A 21,339-nucleotide genomic window follows, 5' to 3' on the forward strand; every position below is an offset into this window, starting at 1 on the left:
CTGCTTGTTATATTATCCGTACACTATCTAATATATCTATTTCATACAAAAGATGGAGCTATTTATAGTAAAATATATGTGCGAGCCAAGAGAGCTAGCATAAGCGAGTATTAGACGAGCGTTGTAGTAAGCTGATGATGATGAGAAATATTGTAGTAATACGATGTTGGTGGCGTTTAGTAATACGATGTTGGTGGCGTTCAGTAGTGTATAACCTCTTTTTCCTGACATTTATTCATTGATATAACTTTCGGCATTCCCAGCAATAGCCGGCGAATGGCCCGTCCATGCCCGGCAGTTGGAATGCATAGCCGAGCTTCCCTCTCAACCCTCCCGACGCCATTCCGGCACTTAGTATTATTGTGGTCAGCAACTCTGCATCCCGGCGGATGTGTCTCGGCTGGCCTGGCTCACCCCCTTGATGTAGGCTGAGTAGTGTCCCGGCTTACATTTTAGATGCTTCAAGTTGATTACATGCGCGAACGGTAGACCGAATTGCGGACATATGTATTCCCAGTGTGATACGGGGTGTCAATACCAACCTCACTTCCTTGTCTACTACCATTGTTGCTGGTATACGGAAACATCTTCTATCCCCCTCCTGAATATATGAATATATATATGAATATGACAGCCCCCCTCCCCTTCTCCTCGATCCCAACCATCGACCTCTCCCTCGCCGACTCCCCCGCTACAAAGCCCGCCCTCCTCCAAAAACTCCACTACGCCCTCGTCTCCGTCGGGTTCCTCTACGTATCCAACCACGGCGTTCCAGAGAACGTCATCGCAGACCTCGCCAACGTGCTCCCGCAGCTGTTCAGTTTGCCCGAGGCGGCCAAAGATGAAATTGCATTGCGCAATTCGCCCCATTTCTTGGGATATAGTAGGGTAGGTACGGAGACGACGGGGGGAAAAGCTGATAGACGGGAGCAGGTGGAGTTTGCGACGGAGTTGGATGTCACGTATGGGCCCGGCAAGCCACTGTATGAACGATTGAGGGGGCTGAATCAGGTATTTATTTACCATACAACTTTCGGACGCTTATTTACTATATATGCCCCCCCCTCCCCCCCAATTTTTCTGCTCACAGAGATACATACATTGTTGAGCATACTGATACTAACACAGAACAAAAAACAACCAACCAGTGGCCCTCCCGCCTCCCAACCGTAAAACCAATCGTCCAGTCCTATATCTCCCACCTAACCTCCTTAGGCGAGCGCTTCCTCCACCTCGTCGCCGAAGCCCTCGCCCTACCTCCCCAAACATTCCTCCCCTTCCTCTCCGACCAGCACCGCCTAAAACTAGTCCGCTACCCGGGCACCACTGCTCCCACCGCCGATTCCGGCGAAACACCCACGCAAGGCGTCGGCCCGCACAAGGACTCCTCGGGCTGGTGGACGTTCCTCCTTCAAGCCTCCCCGCCCTCCGTGAAGGGGCTGCAGGCGCTGAATAAAGCCGGCGGCTGGATCGACGTTCCCTGCGTGCCGGGCACGTTCGTGGTGAATATCGGGCAGGCGTTTGAGGTTGTTACGAATGGGGTGTGCAAGGCCACGACGCACCGGGTGGTTATGGAACCTGGGTCGGCGGAGAGGTTTAGCGTGCCGTTTTTCCAGGGGGTGAGGGGGGATTTGACAAAGGAGGAGGCGTTGGGGAGGCTGAAGGAGTTTTGGGAGGTTGGTTTGTTGGGTGGTAGTGGTGGTGACGGGGGAGAGTCTGAGGAGGGGAGGGGGATTGATTCGCCGTTTTTGAGGGGGGAGTATGATACGTGGGGTGAGTCGCAGCTGAGGACGAAGGTAAGGAGTCACCGGGATGTTGGGAAAAGGTTTTATGGGGATGTTTTTGAGAGGTATGTTAATGATGATTGAGGGGGTTGGTTCAGAAAAGGGATATAAGTATTTAGATATATTAAATCCATTAATTTATGTCAATAATCGACGAATGCCTATTTAAGTATGTACTCAAGTCAGAGAGGAGTTCCTCCTCAATTTTATACAGCTGAAAATAAACCATCCACAACTAAAGCGTACATCAGTATTATAGTTACTTGAAAGGTTAAAAAAAATCAAATGACTTTTCCCCAGCCTACTGAACTCAGCACCCACCCTCTCATTACTTCCAAGCGTAACTCTTCGCCCTCTCTACAAACCCCTTCCAACTAGTCGGTTTCTGCTCCAACAGCGCAAGACTCTCACCCAAACTTGCGCCGCCAAAGTACCCGGGTCCCTCTAGCAGTTGATGGTTTTCCAAAACTTCCTGTGCGGCGTGCGGGGGCATGAAGGACTTGTATTGTTCAGGGGTAATCTGGACCGCCTTGGCTGGGTAGCCTGTTACTTCCGTGAATTCGGAGACGATGCGGCTTGGGGTGTAGTAGTCGGTAGCCTCGTAGATGTCTCTGCCGAGGGTGGCGGGGTATTTCTTCATGACGGCGGTCACGAATTTTCCTGGGGGTTTGTGTAATTTAGTTCTGATGTTGGATCGTTTCTCAATATTTAAGGAAACTAGAAGTATAAACTCACCCGTATCACCAACAACATCGAACAGCGGGAACTGCGCCTTATCGCTCACGGGCATGTTCAACGTAAACACCCCATCGGGCCCCTTCCTCAACGCGGTCTCAAAATTGCTCATAAAGTACCCCGGCAACACGAACGTGGCCGGCACCCCGATGGTCCGGATATACTTCTCAACATTTGCCTTGCTGTCGAAGTGGCTCACATTCGGCAGGCGGCCGTTTGTGGCCTCCGTGACGTTGATCAGCGAGGAGAAGATGAGGTGGGAGACGCCGGCGGATTTAGCGGCGTCGGCGACGTTTCTGCCCTGGGCGATTTCGACCTCCTCCTTGGCGGATTCCCAGAAGTTGGTGACGAGAAAGACGGTGTGGGCGTTTTCGAGGGCTGGGGTGAGGGAAGACACGGAGCTCATGTCCGCCTGGAGTTTCGCCTCGTTAGATATTGAATGAAATCAGGGTAAGGTACTTTTGTATAGGATATCGCAGAAGGGAGGTGGAATTGATATCTCGAGAGGAGGGGTGTGAACGTACACTCATCATCTCAACCCCTTGGTTCGTCAATTCCTGTGCGGAAGGCTTGGAGGGATCGCGGGTGATGCCCCGGATTCTAAACTCCTTGGACAGCGTGGGGTCGGCGAGGATGGCTCTGATCACGGAGCCACCCTGATTACCAGTGGCGCCGAAAACGGTGATGAGCTTCGACATTTTGCATAAGTTGTAGAGCGGTGCTTGGGTGTTTGTTTGTCGAATTGAAGAAGCGTAAATATGCTGCTGCTAGCAGTTTTGGATGATCTGTGGAGTGAGGGGATTGCTGGCTTTGGTTTGATGAAGAGAAATAAATTAATAGAGGGATCTTGAATTAATCTGTTCCTGCGTTCGTTAATTTTCAGGAGATATATAGCTAGTTACTATTCTGCATTCCTATCTATAGCAATTGCAGGGATAGGCATGCTGATGGCATATGTCCGCATGTTTTGGATTAAAGTCCACAGCTCGTGACATCATCATAGTTACCTAAGTAACGTAAAGTTAGCTATGTTTTCTACTGCGATGCGATGGCTGGCCAGTGCCGGTGCCGGTGGGTGCCACAGGACGCCGGCTGGTTGCTCAAAAAAGCAAAACTGTCTCCGAACCGTGGACGGTTGGCTAGTTGGCAGCTGTCTGTGGATGTTGATCACGGTTGAACACAGGCGATTGCATGATTGCATGATTGCATGATCGGTGAGCTTGAAGCTTTTTCACGGCTGCGGAGCGCGGGGTAACATAACTAGTTAAGTTAGTTATGGGTTGGTTTGGTTTGATACTGCGGATATTATTATTATCTAGATATCATTTGTCAGGCGGATTAGGAGAGGTGTCTCTGCCCCGGTTAAGACAACAAAACAAGAGGGTAGAATAGTCACCGCGATCCAACTAGTTATCCCATCCAGCGTCCATCCAGCGTCCATCCAGCTTGCTCCAGCTTTCCCCCTGATGTTTCCGGCGGATTGAGATGGAGATGGGGGGGGGGTGTTGGATTAAAGTTCCGTCCAAGGCTGCTAAAACGCCCTTCCACCGTAGCTCGCCAGTTAGTTAAATAACTAGCGCCGACACGGCGGCCTTGATAACAGCACAAAGCCTCTGAAATAATAATATAATAATAGACTTGATAAAGTAAGATGGCCAGACGACAGGGTCCAGATGCCATGCCATGCCGCTGCCGACCTTGCCGGGTTCTGACTTCTCGGAGGGCGAGAGACTTTGCTGCCCAAGCCCGGGTTTGGTTGTCACAAACATCGTCCAGTAACTAAATAATAACATAGTTATTATTTATCATCCATATCACAGCCATTATTAGTTATTATTATTAATCCAGCACAGCCAATAACTCGCTGGACCCCGGGATCATGGCTGCCATGATTCATCGTAATGATACAGAGTTCTGACGACGAGACTGCCGAACATCCGTCAGCAAACGGGAGATACATCTTCTTGTGCTGATATCGATAGTTAGTTTATTAGCTACATAACTGCTAACTACAGATTGGTTTGGTGGCACAAATTCCTCCCGTTCACCCCGTTCACCGCGTTCATCCCGTTCATCCCATTCATCCCATTCATCCAAATCATCATATGACGTGCCGCCACTGGAGCAGGAATGTAAGTTGACTAAGATATCATAATAATGTCTACATGTATATTGTACATGTACATATATACATTTACATATACTTACATACATTACGGTACTTGCACGCAGGTATAAATCGAATATGGCAGCAATAATAAGTTCATCAAAACGTCAAACCAGCGTCATATCAGCCAATCAACCCACATACCAACAACCCCCATCAGCCTTCCCACGCCGAACCCGGGTTGGCGCCCTCTGCGAAGCAATTGAGCGATTGTCCTGGACGCCGTCTCTGCGACATGTCAAATGTCCAAAAAGCGCATTATTGGGTTTCCCCGGCACACCCGGTTACGCATCAAACCCTCTCCAGGGCCATGTGAGCAACTTTTGTCACATCCTTCGCCCGTCGCGGCCAATGGGCGATGGCAAATCGGGCCTTTGCTTCCAAATAGAAGCCCCCCGGCGCTCTATGACGTGATGGACTACATTTCTTTTCGTCTTCTTCTGCTGCTGTTGCTGCTGCTGTGCTGCTGCTGCTGATGCTGCGGGGGAATTGATTTAGGAGTTGTTCCCCTTCGTAAGAGAGGGTATAAAGGGTTTGCTTTGCCTCCGTGGAACTTACAAACATTCCCCTATCTTCTATTTTATCTTTCTTCCACTTGATTTACTTGTACCCAGACTCAGGAGATACCCCCCTATTCTCGCGGTGCGAGAGTATATTCATACACAAGACGCCCCCCGGTTTCGCTATCAGAACAGTTTATATTTATTTATATTCCATATTCCATATTCCATATTCCTTTTATATATAAGTCTTATCATCTAATTTTAAAGTGTTTCACACCTGCGCCGGCGACAATGACTCTCGTCAATACTGCTCTGCGCGGCGCCCTCTTTGCCACTCGCCTGCTACAATGGTGCAGTGCAGTTATCGTCATGGGAATCGTTGCCTATTTTCTCAATAAGGGTCCTAAGGGTGGACATCTGAAGTACGAGATTGTTATCGTATGTCAATAGCCCTCCTTTTAAAGTATAGGAAGACGGTCAAAATACGAATGTTGTTCATGTTATACTAACATGAGATATAACCCAGGCTGTACTATCTGTCGCCTTCTTCATACCAGGCCTGCTGTCGCCCTTCATCCCCGTGATTGGGAGCTTCGCATTTCCTATTGATATCATATTCTCCTATCTGTACGTATCTTCTCTCCACATCAGGAAATATACAATCCCAAACGCAATAAAAACCTCTGCTAACGAAACAACACCCCATTGTTAATTGAATTAGGTGGTTGACATCATTCATCTTCACTGCGCAAGACTACAACAAGAACGATTGTGCATTCAACGCACCACCAGGCGGCCGATGTTCTCTCAAATACGCACTCGAGGCCTTTACTTTCCTGGCTTTGTAAGATTAACCCCTGAACCCCCCCTAATACACACACCCCGCGGCGCACTGGAGTCCCCCCCCCCCCTTGATTTTAGAAGAAAATCTTACGACTAACATATTTCCCAGCTTCGGCTGCCTTGCTGCCGCCATGCTTGAAATCTACAACCTCTGGACGTACCACAAGAATCGCTCCCCAGCCACGCACCCTACCAAGGAAGTCCCCAGACAGTCGGCTGAGACTGGGGGTACGGCGGGGACCGTGTGATTGATTTTGATTTGATGTTCGAGATCGAAACACGTGGGGAGGTGGTGACTTGAGGAGAGGAGAATGAAGATGATGGTAATTTTTGAGACGTCCAGGCGATGTTGGGACCATCACGGAAGATGCGAGATGCGAGATGCGAGATGCGACATGACATGATTCTTATGGTTTTTGATCGATAATAATATGGCACTTATCAGGCTGCGAGTGAGCGATTGCGGCAGTAGTAACGCAGACAAATGCAAATTTTATCTCCCCATTTTTGTTTGTGCTGTTGTTGGGTTATATATATCTCTCTTCTCAAGCTTTTGCCCACACTGTTCAAATTCTGAGCTTGATTGCTTCAACATTTGCAGAGCGAACAAGGAGCCGACAGTATTCGGGGAAAAAGTTGTAGTTGCTCTTATCAATGTTTGGCTTTGGTGACCTGTCATTATTCTTATTAGTTATTATATATCCCCCCCGCCTCCGTCTTTTTTGATTTAGTAATAATAGCTAATAATTAACCTGTTTATCTTTTTCTACCCCTTTTTCTCGTATTTTATACTAGTGTTCCAAAGATTGTATTAAGTAATCAAGATCTTCTCATCAAAGATTGTATGAAATAGAGACTCACATTATTTAATATTGAGTAGATCTGAGAGTCTATTTAGATACTCAGAATGTTTTTATACTCAGAGATCTCTATTCTTTCAGACTCTCTATACTTAGAAAGTCTCTATATCTGACGATTTCTTATCTGAAAATCTCCGTTCTGAGAGAAGACTATATTTAAGAGAGCTCTATACTCAGAAAGACTCTATATTCAAAGAGACTCTATCTGTTGAGAATCTCTATACATCTGAGAGAATTCTATAGCTGAGATTCTGAGAATGTTGAGAGATCTGTGAGATGAAGCTGCGAGATGGAGCTTAATAATCTGAAAGTCAAGACTGATTAAATTAGTTATATAAATATAGTAACATACGTAATTGATGTGTGTCTACTCCGTACAACTCTCGACGATAATAAATAAATCAATTCCTGAATTCCAAACATCACGAAGAAAAAACCTTTATTTCTACTAAAACCGGATTACTCTGTGGTTAATCTGCATAATACCGCAGAGGCAAGCCAGTCAGACGTATTAAATATTGAATAAAAAAAGAAAAACCACTGCTCCACCAACTGCAAAAATCCGAAGAAAACAAAAAAAAAGAAAAAAAGAAAAAATCTACTCACAAAAAACCCAACGAAGAGACTCAACATCCCTAGGTAAACAACACATACGCTCCCCCAACTATACTACCAAGCAATATAACCGTCAAAATTCCAGCGGCGGCCCTATCCCCCACCGTGATCCGCCTCGTCGCAATCTCCGGCGGAACATCACTGTTGTGTCGATACCCCGCGCCAGGATCTCCCTTACTCGTTCCCCCCGTCGACGCCGACACAGGCGGCGGGACGCTCCGGACCATATTCGACTGAACCACCTCCAGCGCCGCGAGCTGCTGTCCCACCCCCGTCACCCCCTCGAACTTGCCCACGTCCCATTTCAGCGAGCACGCCGTCGTCAAGTCCGGGCCGGCTCCCTCCGCGCATGCCTTCGCGGCGCCGGCGGCGGAGGCGGCAAGGATTGGCATGATCCGCTTGGCTGTGAAGGGGGCGACTTGGGTTGTGGCGGCCATCCAGCGGACGAGGTAGGCTTTGAAGGAGAGCTGGTCTGTTTTGCAGGTGTTGTAGGGCTCGCAGGCGGATTCGAAGAGGATGGATGTTTCCGGCCGCAGGAAGATGTCGAGGGCGTCGAGGATGCCTTGTAGCCGGGTTCTCCATTTGTCGCTGCCATTGGTCTGTTTGCGGTTGATTTGCGGGGTTAACCTTCTTTTTTTTTTTTTTTTTTTTTTGTGATGCACGGAGTGGTTTGAAGAAGAAGCAAGAAATGGGCAGAGGTAGAGATACTGGGGGGGGGGGGGGGGGGGAGAGGGGGAACAGACGAATTTATACATATGCGCGGTGCCCAACATATTTACGCCCGCGTTATACGTCCACCGGATCGGATCGGGCTTCGTGCAATTTTGCTCATCATCCGCGCCGTCCAAGAATTGGTAATTGTCCGTCACCAATCCAACACTCTCTATCCAATCCCACGCCTTCTCCGCCCAGACCGCATACGACTTGTTGCCGGTATACGTCGCCAGCCGTGCCCCGATGTTAAAAAAGCACCCGTTCGAGATGGTATTCTTGTAGTTGTACCCGGAGTTAAACGGGTAGATCTGCCACTTGAGCCCGCCACCGCACGTCTCTGTATTCCACCGCGCCGCCTGCGAGTTGAAGGTGCCCTGCACGAGGGCAAGCCAGTCTGGCTGGTCCGGGGGCGGGCTGGGGAAATTGCGCTCCGCCGCGGCCATGGCGGCTAAGGCCCAGAAACTCTGGTCGTCGTTGCCTTCGGATCTCGTCTGGTTGACCGGCATGAAGTTGCGGGTCGGGCTAGCTTGGTGCACCATAGCTTGGATGATGATGCTGTTGTAGGTCGAGTCGCCGGTATAGAACCAGTAGTCGATCAGGCCGCCGAACATCCCGCCGGCTTCCCACCAGTAGTAGGGCGGGGGCAGGGTTCCGGGGACATTCCCGGGAGCGTCACCTGTGTAGTAGCTTCTCAGACCCTTTGCGAGCTCTTGGGCGACTTTTATGACGGATTCTATTTTTTGGGGGAGGGTTGGGTTTCATATGTGAGTGGATGCGCTAGATCTATATGTACTGATATAAAAGTAAAAGGGGATTCTAGGAAATTTGGATTAGAAATACCATCGTTAGTTACGTTCAAATTAACGGCATGTATGAGAACGGTGAGGAGGAGGAGGGCTTGGCTCGTTAATAGCCAAGACTGGGCTGGAGACGGAGGCGGAGATGAAGATGCCCTTAAGCGCATCCTACAATGTCGCCGAATAGTGCGCTACGGAGGTTTTAGGTGGGGGAGCAGGGGAGTAGGGGAGTAGGGGAGTAGGGGGAAGGGGGGGGGGGGGCGCGCGCGCGCGGGGAGGGGAGAGGGGAGAGGGGAAGGGGGGCGGGAGCAAGGAGAGAGTTCAGGAGGAGATGAGCGAGATGCTATCGAGATATTAGATCAGATTGAACCGTCGAGGCCAGCGGGCGGGCATGAGCGGATGAAGGGAAGTATACTCCGTATTCATCTAACATATCAGATGCACGGTTGAACTGGGGATATGATAATGATATGTATAATTATCTATATCACCCCTATCATGGGTACTCATGGGTACCATGTATACACCGAGAAGGACGAATAGAAAACCAACCGCCGACAGACATCTGCTGCTATCTATTGAAACTAAGCTGGCAGCGCTGGCGGCAGAGTACACGCAATCCCGCACATAGGAGGTACCCGTTACCGCAACCCAAGCAGCGGCGGGACACAAGGTCACTCGCATGCATTGAATCATGAATTGATTAAGTTAAGTTACCTCCTAGGCGAAATCCTAACTATAATATATGTATGGGAAGCGTGGCCATATGACTTTTGTTTCATTCGTTTCATTCTTTCCCCGCTGTTTCTTTGCGCAAGCAATGTTTCCTTGAAGCCGAGAGAAAACAAGCCTTTTTTTAAAGCATCGCCGAAGCTGCTTGGCCGAGCGCTAATTAGCGAGGTGCGAGTGTTGCGGTAGGTAGGGTAACTAGATGTATGTACAGATTTCTGGCCCGAAAGTGGCAAATGTCAATGTGTGGGCCGAGCATATCATACAATGGTTGGTTGGTAAAGTCAATTGTAGGGTTCAAGTTTGTATAACTAGTTAAGTTAGTTAGTTAACTTATCCCGTAAGTTAGTCCTGTTGCTAGCCATTTCATTTGCTGTAGTTAGGGCGTTGGAAGTTAGCCCGAAGGACAGACATGTACGGTAAACCTATACATATATGACAATTTATTTATTTATTTATTAGCCCCTTCAATACCTATGTATGTACTCGGTATAACAATTTGGATCATCATCTTCTCTCCCAACACTTACGGCTATTTGTTTAACGTATCGTCCTCGCCGGTTCTTGGTTCCCTATCCCCGATCCCATTCACCCATCTGAGCCCTGACTCGAGGATGGGCACGGTAGGATACTTGAACAGTCCAAGGCGGAGAGTTAGAGTATTGTATAGATTTTTTGATCCTACTCAAAAAGATTATCTAAGCAGAGAGGAATATTTTTTATTCAGGTGTAAAGACTTGATAATTTTTAATATGTTTATCTAGTTGATTGTTGTGCTGAAATATGAATATCAACCCTCAATCTAATCAAACTGAATAATCGAAAAACAGCTGAAAACTAATAGTAAAAGGAAATATATATATCCATCAAGTCAGCACCAGCCACCCGAACATCTGAACATATTTAGAGCTACTCTGTAAAATGACATGGATCCATCGGCGCATACGCCCCCCACCCTTCCTCTTCCGCCGTTCTCAGCACCCCATCATGATCCTCCCCAGGCCTCCCACTCAATATATCCACCAGCTCCTTCAGCCCCATCCAAAAATCATTCTTCGGCTTTCGACGAACCCAGTCTGTATCTGTTTTATCCAACCCATCGCGCCCGTCAACGCCCGGACCCACCGGCCCAAAAACAACCTCGCTTCCCTTAATCCCAATAACGACACTGGACATGGGATCCGCCGCAATCTTCTCCTTTTCCAGCCCAAAGAACGTCTCCATGTGCTGTATGCATTTTATAGCCATGCGCAGTGCCCGCACACGGTCCATCGGTGACGGTTTCCCGCCCTGCTGGTAGTGGCCCGGTACCGCGGCGCGCGATTCGAAGCGGTCGTGCGCTTCCCCTTTGATCATGTCGGCGATTACCTGCGTGGTGTACGTGGCTGAGGCGTGCTCATTGCGGAGGATTATCTTGCCCGCGTGGCTAGCTCCGCGGTCGGTAGAGAAGTTGTGGCGGAGGTACTCGATGTCCCGCGCGAGCATTTTTAAATCGATCCCCTCCTCAGGAATGTAGACGGCGTAGGCACCGATGGCGAGCCCGGCCATTGTGGCTACGTAGCCTGAGAGGCCGCCTTGGGTTTCAACCACGAAGACCCGTCGGCGGGAGGAGGACGCCGATTGGCGGATTACGTCGCAGAAGTTGATGAGGGCGTTCAGGCAGGTATCGCTACCGAGGGAGTATTCAGTGCCCGGAACGTTGTTGGAGATAGTCGCCGGGAGGATGACGAGGGGAATTCGGAAGGCGGGGAATTCATTTCGGGCTTTGCGGAGCTGGCTTACGGCAGTAAACGCTTCGAAGCCGCCAATCACAAAGAGGGCATCGAAATTGTATAGCTCGAAGCATTCGGCGACCTTCTCAAAGTCTTCGGAGGGGAGGCCGCGGTTTGTGCCGATCTCCGAACCGCCTTCATTTACCCACGTGTCTGATTCAAGCCATGTAACTTCTCGGACTGAACCTAGAGGCTTATCCGCGTGGTGTCGAATAAGGCCTGGAAAGCCGTTGTAAATCGCAATTGGTGTGTGACCACGGGCGATACAGTAGGCTACAGCTGCGCGCGTTGCGGGATTCATACCACCAGCGGGCGCACCAACGTGAATAATTGCGATTCTCATTCGCTGACACGACGATGTCCTGGTTAGTATAATTTCAAGCAGAGCCTACTACCTGCAGTAAAAATTTAAACCTACTTTGTTCTCTGGTAGCTGCAACTTGGGATGGTGAGGAGTCGCCGTGTTGATGTACGCCCTGTGATAGGCTTTAAATTCCGCATCTCGCAATTCCAACGCTGTCGCAAAGTCTCTATCCTTGATGGCCTGGGTTACCATTTTCGTGACTCGAACAGCGTCGAGGAGGGACGACCGCTCGATTTTGTTTTCTCTAATGGTTATGATCGGTGAAGGTGAGCCGGGTTTGGCTTCCAGAACAGCTCGGACAGCTTCTATTCCCTGAAGTGTGCCCAACCACCGATCGTAAGCACAGGCAGGGCCTCCTCGCTGTGTATGGCCGAGAATGGTCACCCGAGTGTCAAGCTTCAACCTGTTGCTCAGTAGATCCTTCACGGATTCCGAGGATATCTTCTTCAAGTTGCGATCCTGTGCGCCTTCAGCTACGATTACGATAGTGCGGCGCTTGCCTCGTTTCCGATTCTATTCTCAAACGAGAAACTGGTTAGCACTGTATGCATCTTCGTACAGGAGCCGAGTATTTGATCAGCACCAACACGAACCTGGGTGATGATGTCACACATGTCATCTTCCCAGCCGTCTCGGGGAGGCCTCTCCGGGATAAACAACCAGTCTGCCCCCGTACTGATGGCCGACATTAGGGCCAGCCAGCCACAATGCCGCCCCATCACCTCAATCACGAAGCCACGTTGATGGGAAGCAGCCGTATCGAACACATAGTCGACAGCCTCACATATACGATGGAGTGATGAATAACAACCAACCGTAGCATCAGTTGTCGACATATCATTATCAATAGAACCTACAATGCCAACAATATTGAGGGAATCGTACGGTTTCGCCTGGTCCAAGGTCAATTCCCCCTTCTGAACCAACTCGCCCAATAAACCGGCCCATTCTCCACGGAAGATATCTGCCCCGGTCAAACTGCCGTCACCACCGCATACAACTAGCGCATCGATTCCACGCACAACCAAATTCTTAGCCGCCTGTAGACGTCCTTCTCGTGTCAGGAAGCTCATGCTGCGAGCAGAGCCAATCAGGGTACCTCCCCGCGACAACCAGCCGCGCACATCTTCCCAATGCATCCGCTTAATAAACTTCCCGCCTCGAACTAGGCCTTCATAACCCTCATGGATAGCATAAGCCTCGCAACCACAGTGGATAGACATGCGGATGACGGCGCGGACCACGCCATTCATACCGGGGGCATCGCCACCACTTGTGAGCACAGCGATACGGCGACGCTTGGAGAGCATAACTGAAGTGCTACTAGCGCTGGCAGTGTCAGCCATTGTGTTGGCGGACTGTTGGCTGAAGCTGGCGAAATATCGAAAAGATAGAATTCCCTGCGATAGTATGGTGTTTTATTCGTAATGGTTAGCAATTGAGATGTTACCTGACTATATGTTGGGCAAGGAGGGAGGTTGGCGGTGATGCAACGTTGTAACCCTAGGAGAATTCCCCCGTAAGACGCTAGCAGAGCATAGCAATCCAATGCTGGCACAGGAGCAACAATTAAGACAAAGACAATGGCAACTGGCCTTAATTGATGGGATATAAAGTAATTTCGTCTCACCCAGCCAAAAGACAAAGAGGTTCGATGACGGCGTCATGATGATTAAGCGGGGCTATTTCGGTGAGCAAACAGAAATCAACACCAGAAATCAGTGTATAAGGTGAAGTTTTCTGCTTCCTGCAGAAATCACTAGTCTCAATTGAGGTTAGTGCGGGGCAGAGCTCCCAAGCTTGGAAGACTTACCCAGGTTGGTCCGTGCATACCCTGAAGTCGGATAATTTTACTTCCGTTTGCCGTCGTCATCATCACATGATCATCGTTGCTGGCTCTGAACTGAAACTACATTAAGCAAAGAACATACAATGCATGCACATTGAACCCTCACTACGGGATTAACATACTTATAAGCTTAGTACGATTGTGCCGATGTTTCCGCTAACCCCCCCAGATTACACAATGTTTCCCTAAAGCACCAGCAGCTATGCACAGATACCACAGAACGGACCTTCAGGAAGCTCTCGAGGTCCTTGAACAACCCAAACCCAATCAACTGCCTCCCACCCCCCAGGCTGTCAAAATGGAGGAATCATTTCCTCTTCCATTGCGCCCCTTCATCCAGAAGTCAGCGAGAGAACCGGACTCGTTACCCATTCGAATCGCCCAGATTAATAGTCAGCGCGGCTCCTTTCGCAATGTCACTGAACAGAGCCTCCAAGCGGAGATAGATGCGCAGCGGGCTAGAGCGGCTGCAGGCCTGGAAGCTGAGGAAACTGAAGAAACTGAATCACAGGAGGTCAAGTCAACAGACAGGTTGGAGCAGTTGTTTAAAAGCAGGGCCGAAATTGTAGACTTTGTAGCGTGCGCCTTGCCCCCAGATATTTATTTTGTTCATGAAATCAAGGACTGCTTTAGGCTAACGCGACCACATATAGGCAAGCCCATGCTGAAGCCAACTACGCCCTTGACCTCGTGTCCCTGCTTATTTCCAAATATACACCGCGCCAGGCTGAGATTTCCATGTCTCCTTATCTCAAGCAAAAGGCACCACTAGGTTCATTGGGCATCGATATCATCAAAACGCCAGAGAAGACAGAATCTGCTCAAAAGGAAATCGTCGATTTGTCGCGGGGTTGGAAGTTGGAAACCTTTGATTTTGCAGCCAATAAGCTGCTACAGGCTGCCTCCCGGCTGGAGCAGGAGGTTGCCGCGGAGACAAAGTACTGGGCGGACGTCCTAAGTATCAAGGAGAAAGGGTGGAAGATTTGTAGAATTCCGCGGGAAAGACAGACGTTAGGCGTACAATGTGGCTTCTTGGAAGGTTCGTTTTATTATTCTAAAGTGTGCCCTCGTGACTAATATCCATCGGCTAATTGAATTTTGAAAAGCTACGCCTACTCTCCGTGATCGTGGTCTTGCTGCCCTGAGACGAGGGGATGGAGGTGATCTAATCCTGGACCGCGGGCTACAGCCGTCCCAACCTCGTTCTCTACGGGTTCGTGTACAGCAACACGACCAAATAGTCGGATGCTCAAAGCTGATTTCCCTGGAGTTGGCGCCTGGTGACGACACAATCGAACACCGCATTCGTTTGGCTAGAGATGTCCTGTATGAAGAAGAGCTGTTCCATGAACTTAATCGTGAAGCGCGCACTCTACTACAACATGGAATCCAGAGCAAGGAAAATTTGATCCAGTTCCAGGCCAGCGATAATCAGCAAATTCTTATCGACATGGTCGGTTTAGATGCATACAATATTTCGGATCTAAACCAGCAGGAACATGCAGAAGACGCTCTAGCAGAGGCTGTGGCGCAATCTTTACGACTATTACTCTCCCATGCCCATCGAAAGAAGTACCGACGCAGGGCCCGAATTCCGCCACCAGTCACATTGAAACGCCGGCCAAATCCAGAATACTCCCTCATACGACCAATTGTCAGTTATCTGCAACACAAATCAGCGCTGCAATGGTTAAGATCTTTTCTTAGCACCATAACACGTACATTACAACTAGCCGGCTTAAAATGTAAACATGATGTCTCCCCGCTAATATTCGTGAGACTCCCACCCATGAACAAAACCATTCCCTCTCCCTCGGAGCCGGACACTTTGCCCTTCGTCGAAAGACTTGTAGACACTTTCCTCACACCACTTGAGTCCATCGTAACCGGCACCTTCCTCTCTCCAACCTCCAACTTCAAGATCCGCATCGTAACCAATATAAGCCCCAATGGGTACGGGACGGAATTCGAAATAGCAACGAACATGACTTCCGGCTCGCGCACTAAATCCAGTTCGTCCCGCTTTGGCCTCCGCGATGATCTCCAACAGCTCCTCCTCCACCGCTTCACGATCGATTTGGTATACCTTATTCCAACACTAGCGTGGGATACGGGTACGGAATCGTCTCCACCGCCCATCTCCTCGCAGCAGAAGCAAGAACAAGGGCAAGCGCAGGTACAAACAGAACAGACTCATTTCAACACCCCTGTCCAACCCCGTGCCTCACACCCAACGCCATGGACACCCACATCCCCTGAGAACGGGGAACTGGTTGCCTCCTCCCCCACGCAGCGCCGTAGTAAGAAGCTCAATATTGACCTGCGGCCAGAGAGGTTGACTATTCAATGTCAATGGTTAGGTGCTGGACTAGATGCTGATCTAGGAGAGGCCTTGGAGTCAATGGCTCGTGGAGGGAATGTAATATATTCATGGAGTGATGATGGTGGGGGTGAAGAGAAGACATTGCAGAGTATTATGGGCCTTCTGAGTCAGTGGGAGACTAGGCCTGAATTGTAGTTGATGCGGGCGGATTGGGAACGGGTGATTTGCAGCTTCTCATCTCTTTCTGTATGATTGGGTCACTGGGTCTTGTGTAACTTTATCAACCCTCATGGTCTGGGGGATCGGAGAGCTTTCTTGATATAAGGAAAGCCATATATGACTTAGTACATATTTACATTCAATACTATCCCATGCAATAGTATTTTCTGCACAACTTCGTAGCATGGTTACCCAATATATCAGGTTCTAGTTGAACATGGTTAGAGAAAAGCTGAGTATGGTTAGAAAGGGAAATGATATTAAAGATAAGAATTATAGAGTAGTTACTCTCTAGAATAACTAAATCAACTGAAAACACTTTCATTTTTTAAACATAGTCAGTATTGGATCGGCCTCCTCCGATGGCTGAGTAAGCGTAGCTATAGTTACCGGCTCTCGGCTTTCTTTGCCGAATTAGGGTCGACAAACCCGTGGCTGAGATCGAACTTCAACCTCAGCAAACAACCAGCTGTAACGTATAACCTGCAACAACGACAACAACAATAGCAACAGCAACATCTCGAAGTCAGCCCTTACATTTCGAAATTATTTTTCCCTCTTTCTCCTTTTTAGTTTCAGCAGGAGGACGCAGTACACCCACGCTCATGACATCAAGCTCTGGGAGTCTACATACCCAGTTACACCTCACAGCCAGCCAGCCTGCTGCTCTCTCTCCCCCCCATCTTTCATTCGTCTTATTGGTTTGATACCTGGATAAGACCAAATTTTGAGGCAACTTATTACAGTGCCGCTGATGGAAGAATCAAAGCATTAATTTAATCATAAGATTGTGAACCATCTGCTCTTCAGTAATCCCCCCCCAAAGACAGACACGCCCAGCCACTCATTGTATTTCCACAAACAACCGGCTGGGAGGAGGAGTCCAATCATCACAAGATAGGGAACATATATAAATATAACCCGTTATCTCGCCGGAAGAATTCTTGCGGTTTGTGACACTCGGCTTCTCGCATCAGTCCGCTCATGAGTTTCCGGCCCGGCATCCATCACCTCAACCATGACAACTCGATATAGAGTGGAATGTAAGGTTCTTCCTTTACGTTGTACTAGTATCCTTGGAACTTGAGTTCGGCTAACTTTCGACGCTTAGACGCCCTTAAGGTTGGTACTGAGCTTTTCCCGGTCTGCTGTACTGTTCATGGAGAGACTATAATCCCATGGCTAACTTCGCCCACTGTTCCGAGAGATAGTCTCATCGCAGGGACCAGTTAGTAAGTTTCTTTTTTCATTGCTATCGAACCTTCCATAGAAAATGACTAACATTGGGAATGGTTAGATTGAATGGATCAAGGTAAGATGCGTCGCCCATATTATATTTTTATGCGCCCCCCACATATCGTGCCCGCGCCGGATCCAAGCAACCATCATTTGGTTAACTATTTGCTGTGGCATAAGGCAATAGCTAATCTCAGCTATAGGGACTGCTCGCCGTTCCTTTCGTGCTACACTCGCAACCAACTGCGCTATACCAAGAGCACAGTCCCAACCTTGCCCAGCCAGCTGCTAAAACTCATGACCGTTATGTGGAGATCATGCATGATGTTGAAAATCTCATCAACGACCATAGTAATTCAACGCCGTACCTCCAAGACTGCTTGTCAAACTGACTAGCGATGTAAAACTTCAAATTCACTAATTCGTAATATAGTCAGTCACCAAAAGGGTAAAAGCAAACGTCCTTCAAAACTGAAGCTTCTAGTTCCTAGCATTGGAACTTTCTTCACTCCTCTACTTTTGGTCGATGCCTTCAGATATCAGGATAAGAAACGATCCATCAGCAGTCGGCGATTTGTGCCACCATCGTTCAACGATATTCGCAACATCCTCAACACAGCGCAACTCTTAGGCCTTATCAAAGGCGGAGGGGTTGACCTCATCACTTTTGACGGCGACGTGACACTCTACGACGATGGAGCATCACTTACTATGGACAACCCAGTCATTCAACGGATAATCCGTCTCTTACGCCAGGGGAAGAGGGTCGGTATCGTAACCGCTGCTGGATACACTGAGGCACTCAGGTATTACGAGCGTCTTCACGGTCTGTTAGACAACGTGAAAAACGACCCAGGCCTTAATGAGCACCAGCAGAATAATCTTATAGTAATGGGTGGCGAGAGCAATTTCCTGTTTAAGTTTGACAGATCATCCCCTGATTTGCTCTCACCTGTCGAACGGAGCGAATGGCTCCTGGATGACATGAAGCTGTGGCAAGAGGAGGATATCACCGAGTTGCTGGATATTGCTGAAACTGCACTCCGTGACTGCATGGCTAAGTTGAAACTTCCAGCTACCCTTGTTCGCAAACCGCGGGCGGTTGGCATATCTCCACTCGAGGGCAGCCGTATGCACCGGGAGCAGCTCGAGGAGACGGTTTTAGTAGCACAACAAACGGTTGAATTTTCATCGGTAGGCGAACGTCTACCGTTCTGTGCGTTCAATGGTAAGCCAATGATATTCCTAGCAGCTTCCAAGAGTTTTAGGATCGCTCCTTCTTGTCATTGTATTTCCACAACTAACGACTGCTCCTAGGAGGAAACGACGTATTCATTGATATTGGCGATAAATCTTGGGGTGTGCGCGCCTGCCAACGTTACTTTGGCGGTATTCCGCAGTCCAAAACTCTGCATATCGGCGACCAGTTCCTTTCTGCGGGCTCTAATGATTTCAAGGTATGATCCACCCCCTCCCAATTTGCTCCGCGTGTTGATAACCTAGTTCTAACATCGTCTTTGCTGCCCATATGATCCTTGCAGGCCCGCCTTGCATGCACCACATCTTGGGTATCTAATCCCGGTGAAACGGTGCAGTTACTAGATGAGCTCGATGAATTGGAGAAACAACATCATATCTAAATGATACCCACACATGCTTTGATCTGTCTTTCCAGTTAAGAGTGCAGGATATTATGTTGCAGGCTGCTCCCTAGCTTCAACGTTCCGGGAAGGAGCTTTTATGGTTCATATGTCAACGAGAGTCTTGTTGCGGCAATTATATTCCCAAATCTAATGAAATCGACGAATGAAAGTTTCTCCATACTTTTGTAGCCGGAAATGAGTTTGTTCTGTAGGTCAACGTTCTGAACGAAGGACACCTCTTTCCTCTGTCCATTGCACGAGTCAACGTAATATCTACTACCTTATTCCCCATAATGTATGCTACCCTTCGGACTACTTCGAAGTACGTACATGTAGAGAAGCCACGTAAATCTATGAATTCCATTCCTTTCCTTTCTCTTTCCCCAGTCAAAGAGACGACATTCTTGAAATACTTCTTGAAAATCCAAGTCCAGTTCCACTCTTTCTCAATCCCAACAAACCACTAGAACGAATTCATCCCGGACATCCACCAAACGCCGACCATATAAGCATCTTCTTGATCCTCCTTAAAAGTGCCTACCAAGCAACAATAAAACCCGTCGTGTGCTGCTCACTCGATTGTTTCCGCCCACAGCAGAGAATGGAATTACAGATCGTTATCTGTGTCCGTGTTGACTACTAACATTTTTAATTTACCTGTTAAACCAACATATGATACTCTTCGTTTTCTGGCATGTGACGACCCATTTCATTGAACAACTGTGGTGGATTCGATAAAGTTTTGCGAATTTCAAGCAACAAATTGACAGTCTCGGTATTCCGGACTTCTCGGCGTACTTTAGTGGTGTCATATTATTATTATCTACCGAGTCAATATCAACTTTGTCGGTGTGAAGCAGTAGCGGGATAACTTCCTGCTTCCCATATTGTGCAGCATCGGATAGAGGTGTTCGACCTATATTGTCCTCTGAATCAACATCGACTTTGCTAGTGTTAAGTAGTAGCTTCATAGCATGGCGGTGCCCATATTGTGCAGCATAGGATAGTGGTGTTCGACCACTATTACCTCGCGAGTTAGGATCAACTCTCCGACTCTCCATTATTAAACCCAGCACAAATAGCATATGACAGTGGTGTGCGACCTCTGCTATCTGATGCCACAGGATTGACTTGGGGATTCTGAAGTAGCAGCTCAACAACCTTCTCATTCTGTTCATATTCAACAGCAAGTGACAGTGGTGTGCGGCCCAAGTTATCCTATGAGTTAGGATCAACTTTGTACTTCTCAGGCAGCAACTTGACAACATCTGTACCCGGTCTAAGACAAATGACCTGTGACAGCAGTGTCCGACCATTGTCATGCTTGCTGTCTAGCGTCCATCTTCTGGTTTCCAGCAGGAAATCAATGAGTGTCGGGGGGTGATACAGTGCGGCGCGTGCCACGGATTGCCGGCCGGTACGAGATCGATCGATCGATGTCCTCGCACAAACTTCGGGCGAGGGTTTGGATGTGAGGATTGTCGGGGAGAGCTTTTGCCTATACTTCTATGAATGCCTTGATGGTTTTGTTCCCCCTGGTGCTCACTATGGAAAAAGGGGTACTCCACCTCCTAGCTTCGTCGTCGAGATATGACAGGCTGGACGGGTGAATTCTGATGAGATTTGGCAGATTGTCCGAAGCTAATACAAACATAACAACTGGCCTTGACAAGGTAGTCAGTCATCATAAACTTGAAACCATTTGTCGCCCCTGATAGTTGTAATAAAGTCCTCGTGCAATATTCCAGCTCCCGCTGCTACGTCGGCGTGATACAGCACACTAGTATAAGCATATACCAAAAATGGAAATGCTTCTTCCATTGAAGAAATCTTCCTCCATCCTCCGGAAGGAGAAATGGTATCGGTTTCAATGTAATTGAGACAACACTGCTTCAGTCGCTCGTGGCTTTGTCCTAGGACGTCAGTTCTCAGGGCGGGCGAAAGTAATTCCAGTCCATCCTCCGCAAGAAGAAAGTCCTTCGCTGACTGGTGTATAAATTGAATTGCATAGTGAGTTCTTCGGACATGGTTTTCTCAGCTATTTAGCCCTTTGGAGCATTTGAGAAGAAATTTCACTGTTATTATCGTATCAATCGGGGTAAATATGGCCCTCCTCCTGTAACTATTTAGGTCCTCAACGTTAAAGTTTGTGCCGGATAGTATCGCCAAGTGTAAATCTCTGGGCT

General features: G+C 48.5%; 8 protein-coding genes across 10 annotated transcripts; 4 read left to right on the forward strand and 4 right to left on the reverse strand.

The window, feature by feature from the left end:
- The first annotated feature begins 266 nt into the window (after positions 1–266).
- BDCG_09441 (oxidoreductase) lies at positions 267–2,081 on the forward strand. Its single transcript, XM_045425233.1, has 2 exons — positions 267–1,011; positions 1,149–2,081. Exons 1-2 carry the CDS (start codon positions 610–612, stop codon positions 1,866–1,868), a joined length of 1,122 nt encoding a protein of 373 aa, XP_045273774.1. The 5' UTR covers positions 267–609; the 3' UTR covers positions 1,869–2,081.
- On the reverse strand, positions 1,317–4,320 carry BDCG_09442 (NmrA family transcriptional regulator). The gene is made up of 3 exons (XM_045425234.1): positions 3,044–4,320; positions 2,520–2,931; positions 1,317–2,444 (listed from the first exon to the last, which is right to left on the reverse strand). The coding sequence occupies exons 1-3, from the start codon at positions 3,215–3,217 to the stop codon at positions 2,113–2,115; spliced, it is 918 nt and encodes a 305-aa protein (XP_045273775.1). The 5' UTR covers positions 3,218–4,320; the 3' UTR covers positions 1,317–2,112.
- BDCG_09444 (uncharacterized protein) lies at positions 4,188–6,900 on the forward strand. Its single transcript, XM_045425235.1, has 5 exons — positions 4,188–4,651; positions 4,752–5,627; positions 5,716–5,816; positions 5,911–6,033; positions 6,142–6,900. The coding sequence occupies exons 2-5, from the start codon at positions 5,481–5,483 to the stop codon at positions 6,278–6,280; spliced, it is 510 nt and encodes a 169-aa protein (XP_045273776.1). The 5' UTR covers positions 4,188–4,651; positions 4,752–5,480; the 3' UTR covers positions 6,281–6,900.
- Positions 6,108–9,901, reverse strand: BDCG_09445 (mannan endo-1,6-alpha-mannosidase). Of its 3 annotated transcripts, XM_045425236.1 has the most exons (6): positions 9,434–9,895; positions 9,062–9,361; positions 8,251–8,954; positions 7,499–8,106; positions 6,894–7,209; positions 6,108–6,704 (listed from the first exon to the last, which is right to left on the reverse strand). In XM_045425236.1, the coding sequence occupies exons 2-4, from the start codon at positions 9,183–9,185 to the stop codon at positions 7,528–7,530; spliced, it is 1,407 nt and encodes a 468-aa protein (XP_045273777.1). In that variant the 5' UTR covers positions 9,186–9,361; positions 9,434–9,895; the 3' UTR covers positions 6,108–6,704; positions 6,894–7,209; positions 7,499–7,527. The 3 variants fall into 3 exon arrangements, with proteins under 3 accessions (XP_045273777.1, XP_045282941.1, XP_045282942.1); XM_045425238.1 differs by lacking the exons at positions 6,108–6,704; positions 6,894–7,209 and adding an exon at positions 7,221–7,367 and having other exon boundaries at positions 9,062–9,901; XM_045425237.1 differs by lacking the exons at positions 6,108–6,704; positions 6,894–7,209 and having other exon boundaries at positions 7,212–8,106; positions 9,062–9,895.
- Positions 9,902–10,400: 499 nt separating this feature from the next.
- Positions 10,401–13,769, reverse strand: BDCG_09446 (6-phosphofructokinase). Its single transcript, XM_045425239.1, has 4 exons — positions 13,697–13,769; positions 12,477–13,630; positions 11,938–12,396; positions 10,401–11,865 (listed from the first exon to the last, which is right to left on the reverse strand). Exons 2-4 carry the CDS (start codon positions 13,227–13,229, stop codon positions 10,657–10,659), a joined length of 2,421 nt encoding a protein of 806 aa, XP_045273778.1. The 5' UTR covers positions 13,230–13,630; positions 13,697–13,769; the 3' UTR covers positions 10,401–10,656.
- Positions 13,770–13,781: 12 nt separating this feature from the next.
- BDCG_09447 (RNA polymerase II mediator complex component SRB4) lies at positions 13,782–16,636 on the forward strand. Its single transcript, XM_045425240.1, has 3 exons — positions 13,782–14,311; positions 14,386–14,771; positions 14,839–16,636. Exons 1-3 carry the CDS (start codon positions 13,935–13,937, stop codon positions 16,248–16,250), a joined length of 2,175 nt encoding a protein of 724 aa, XP_045273779.1. The 5' UTR covers positions 13,782–13,934; the 3' UTR covers positions 16,251–16,636.
- Positions 16,637–16,715: 79 nt separating this feature from the next.
- BDCG_09448 (IMP-specific 5'-nucleotidase 1) lies at positions 16,716–19,820 on the forward strand. Its single transcript, XM_045425241.1, has 8 exons — positions 16,716–17,317; positions 17,386–17,396; positions 17,486–17,506; positions 17,572–17,586; positions 17,714–17,861; positions 17,944–18,738; positions 18,828–18,967; positions 19,052–19,820. Exons 1-8 carry the CDS (start codon positions 17,293–17,295, stop codon positions 19,148–19,150), a joined length of 1,254 nt encoding a protein of 417 aa, XP_045273780.1. The 5' UTR covers positions 16,716–17,292; the 3' UTR covers positions 19,151–19,820.
- Positions 19,287–21,293, reverse strand: BDCG_17981 (uncharacterized protein). Its single transcript, XM_045427020.1, has one exon. The coding sequence runs from the start codon at positions 20,473–20,475 to the stop codon at positions 19,807–19,809; it is 669 nt and encodes a 222-aa protein (XP_045282943.1). The 5' UTR covers positions 20,476–21,293; the 3' UTR covers positions 19,287–19,806.
- Between the last annotated feature and the right edge of the window lie 46 nt (positions 21,294–21,339).

This window comes from Blastomyces dermatitidis (genome assembly GCF_000003525.1).
Source record: "Blastomyces dermatitidis ER-3 genomic scaffold supercont1.15, whole genome shotgun sequence".
NCBI classification, from domain to species: Eukaryota; Fungi; Ascomycota; class Eurotiomycetes; order Onygenales; family Ajellomycetaceae; genus Blastomyces; species Blastomyces dermatitidis.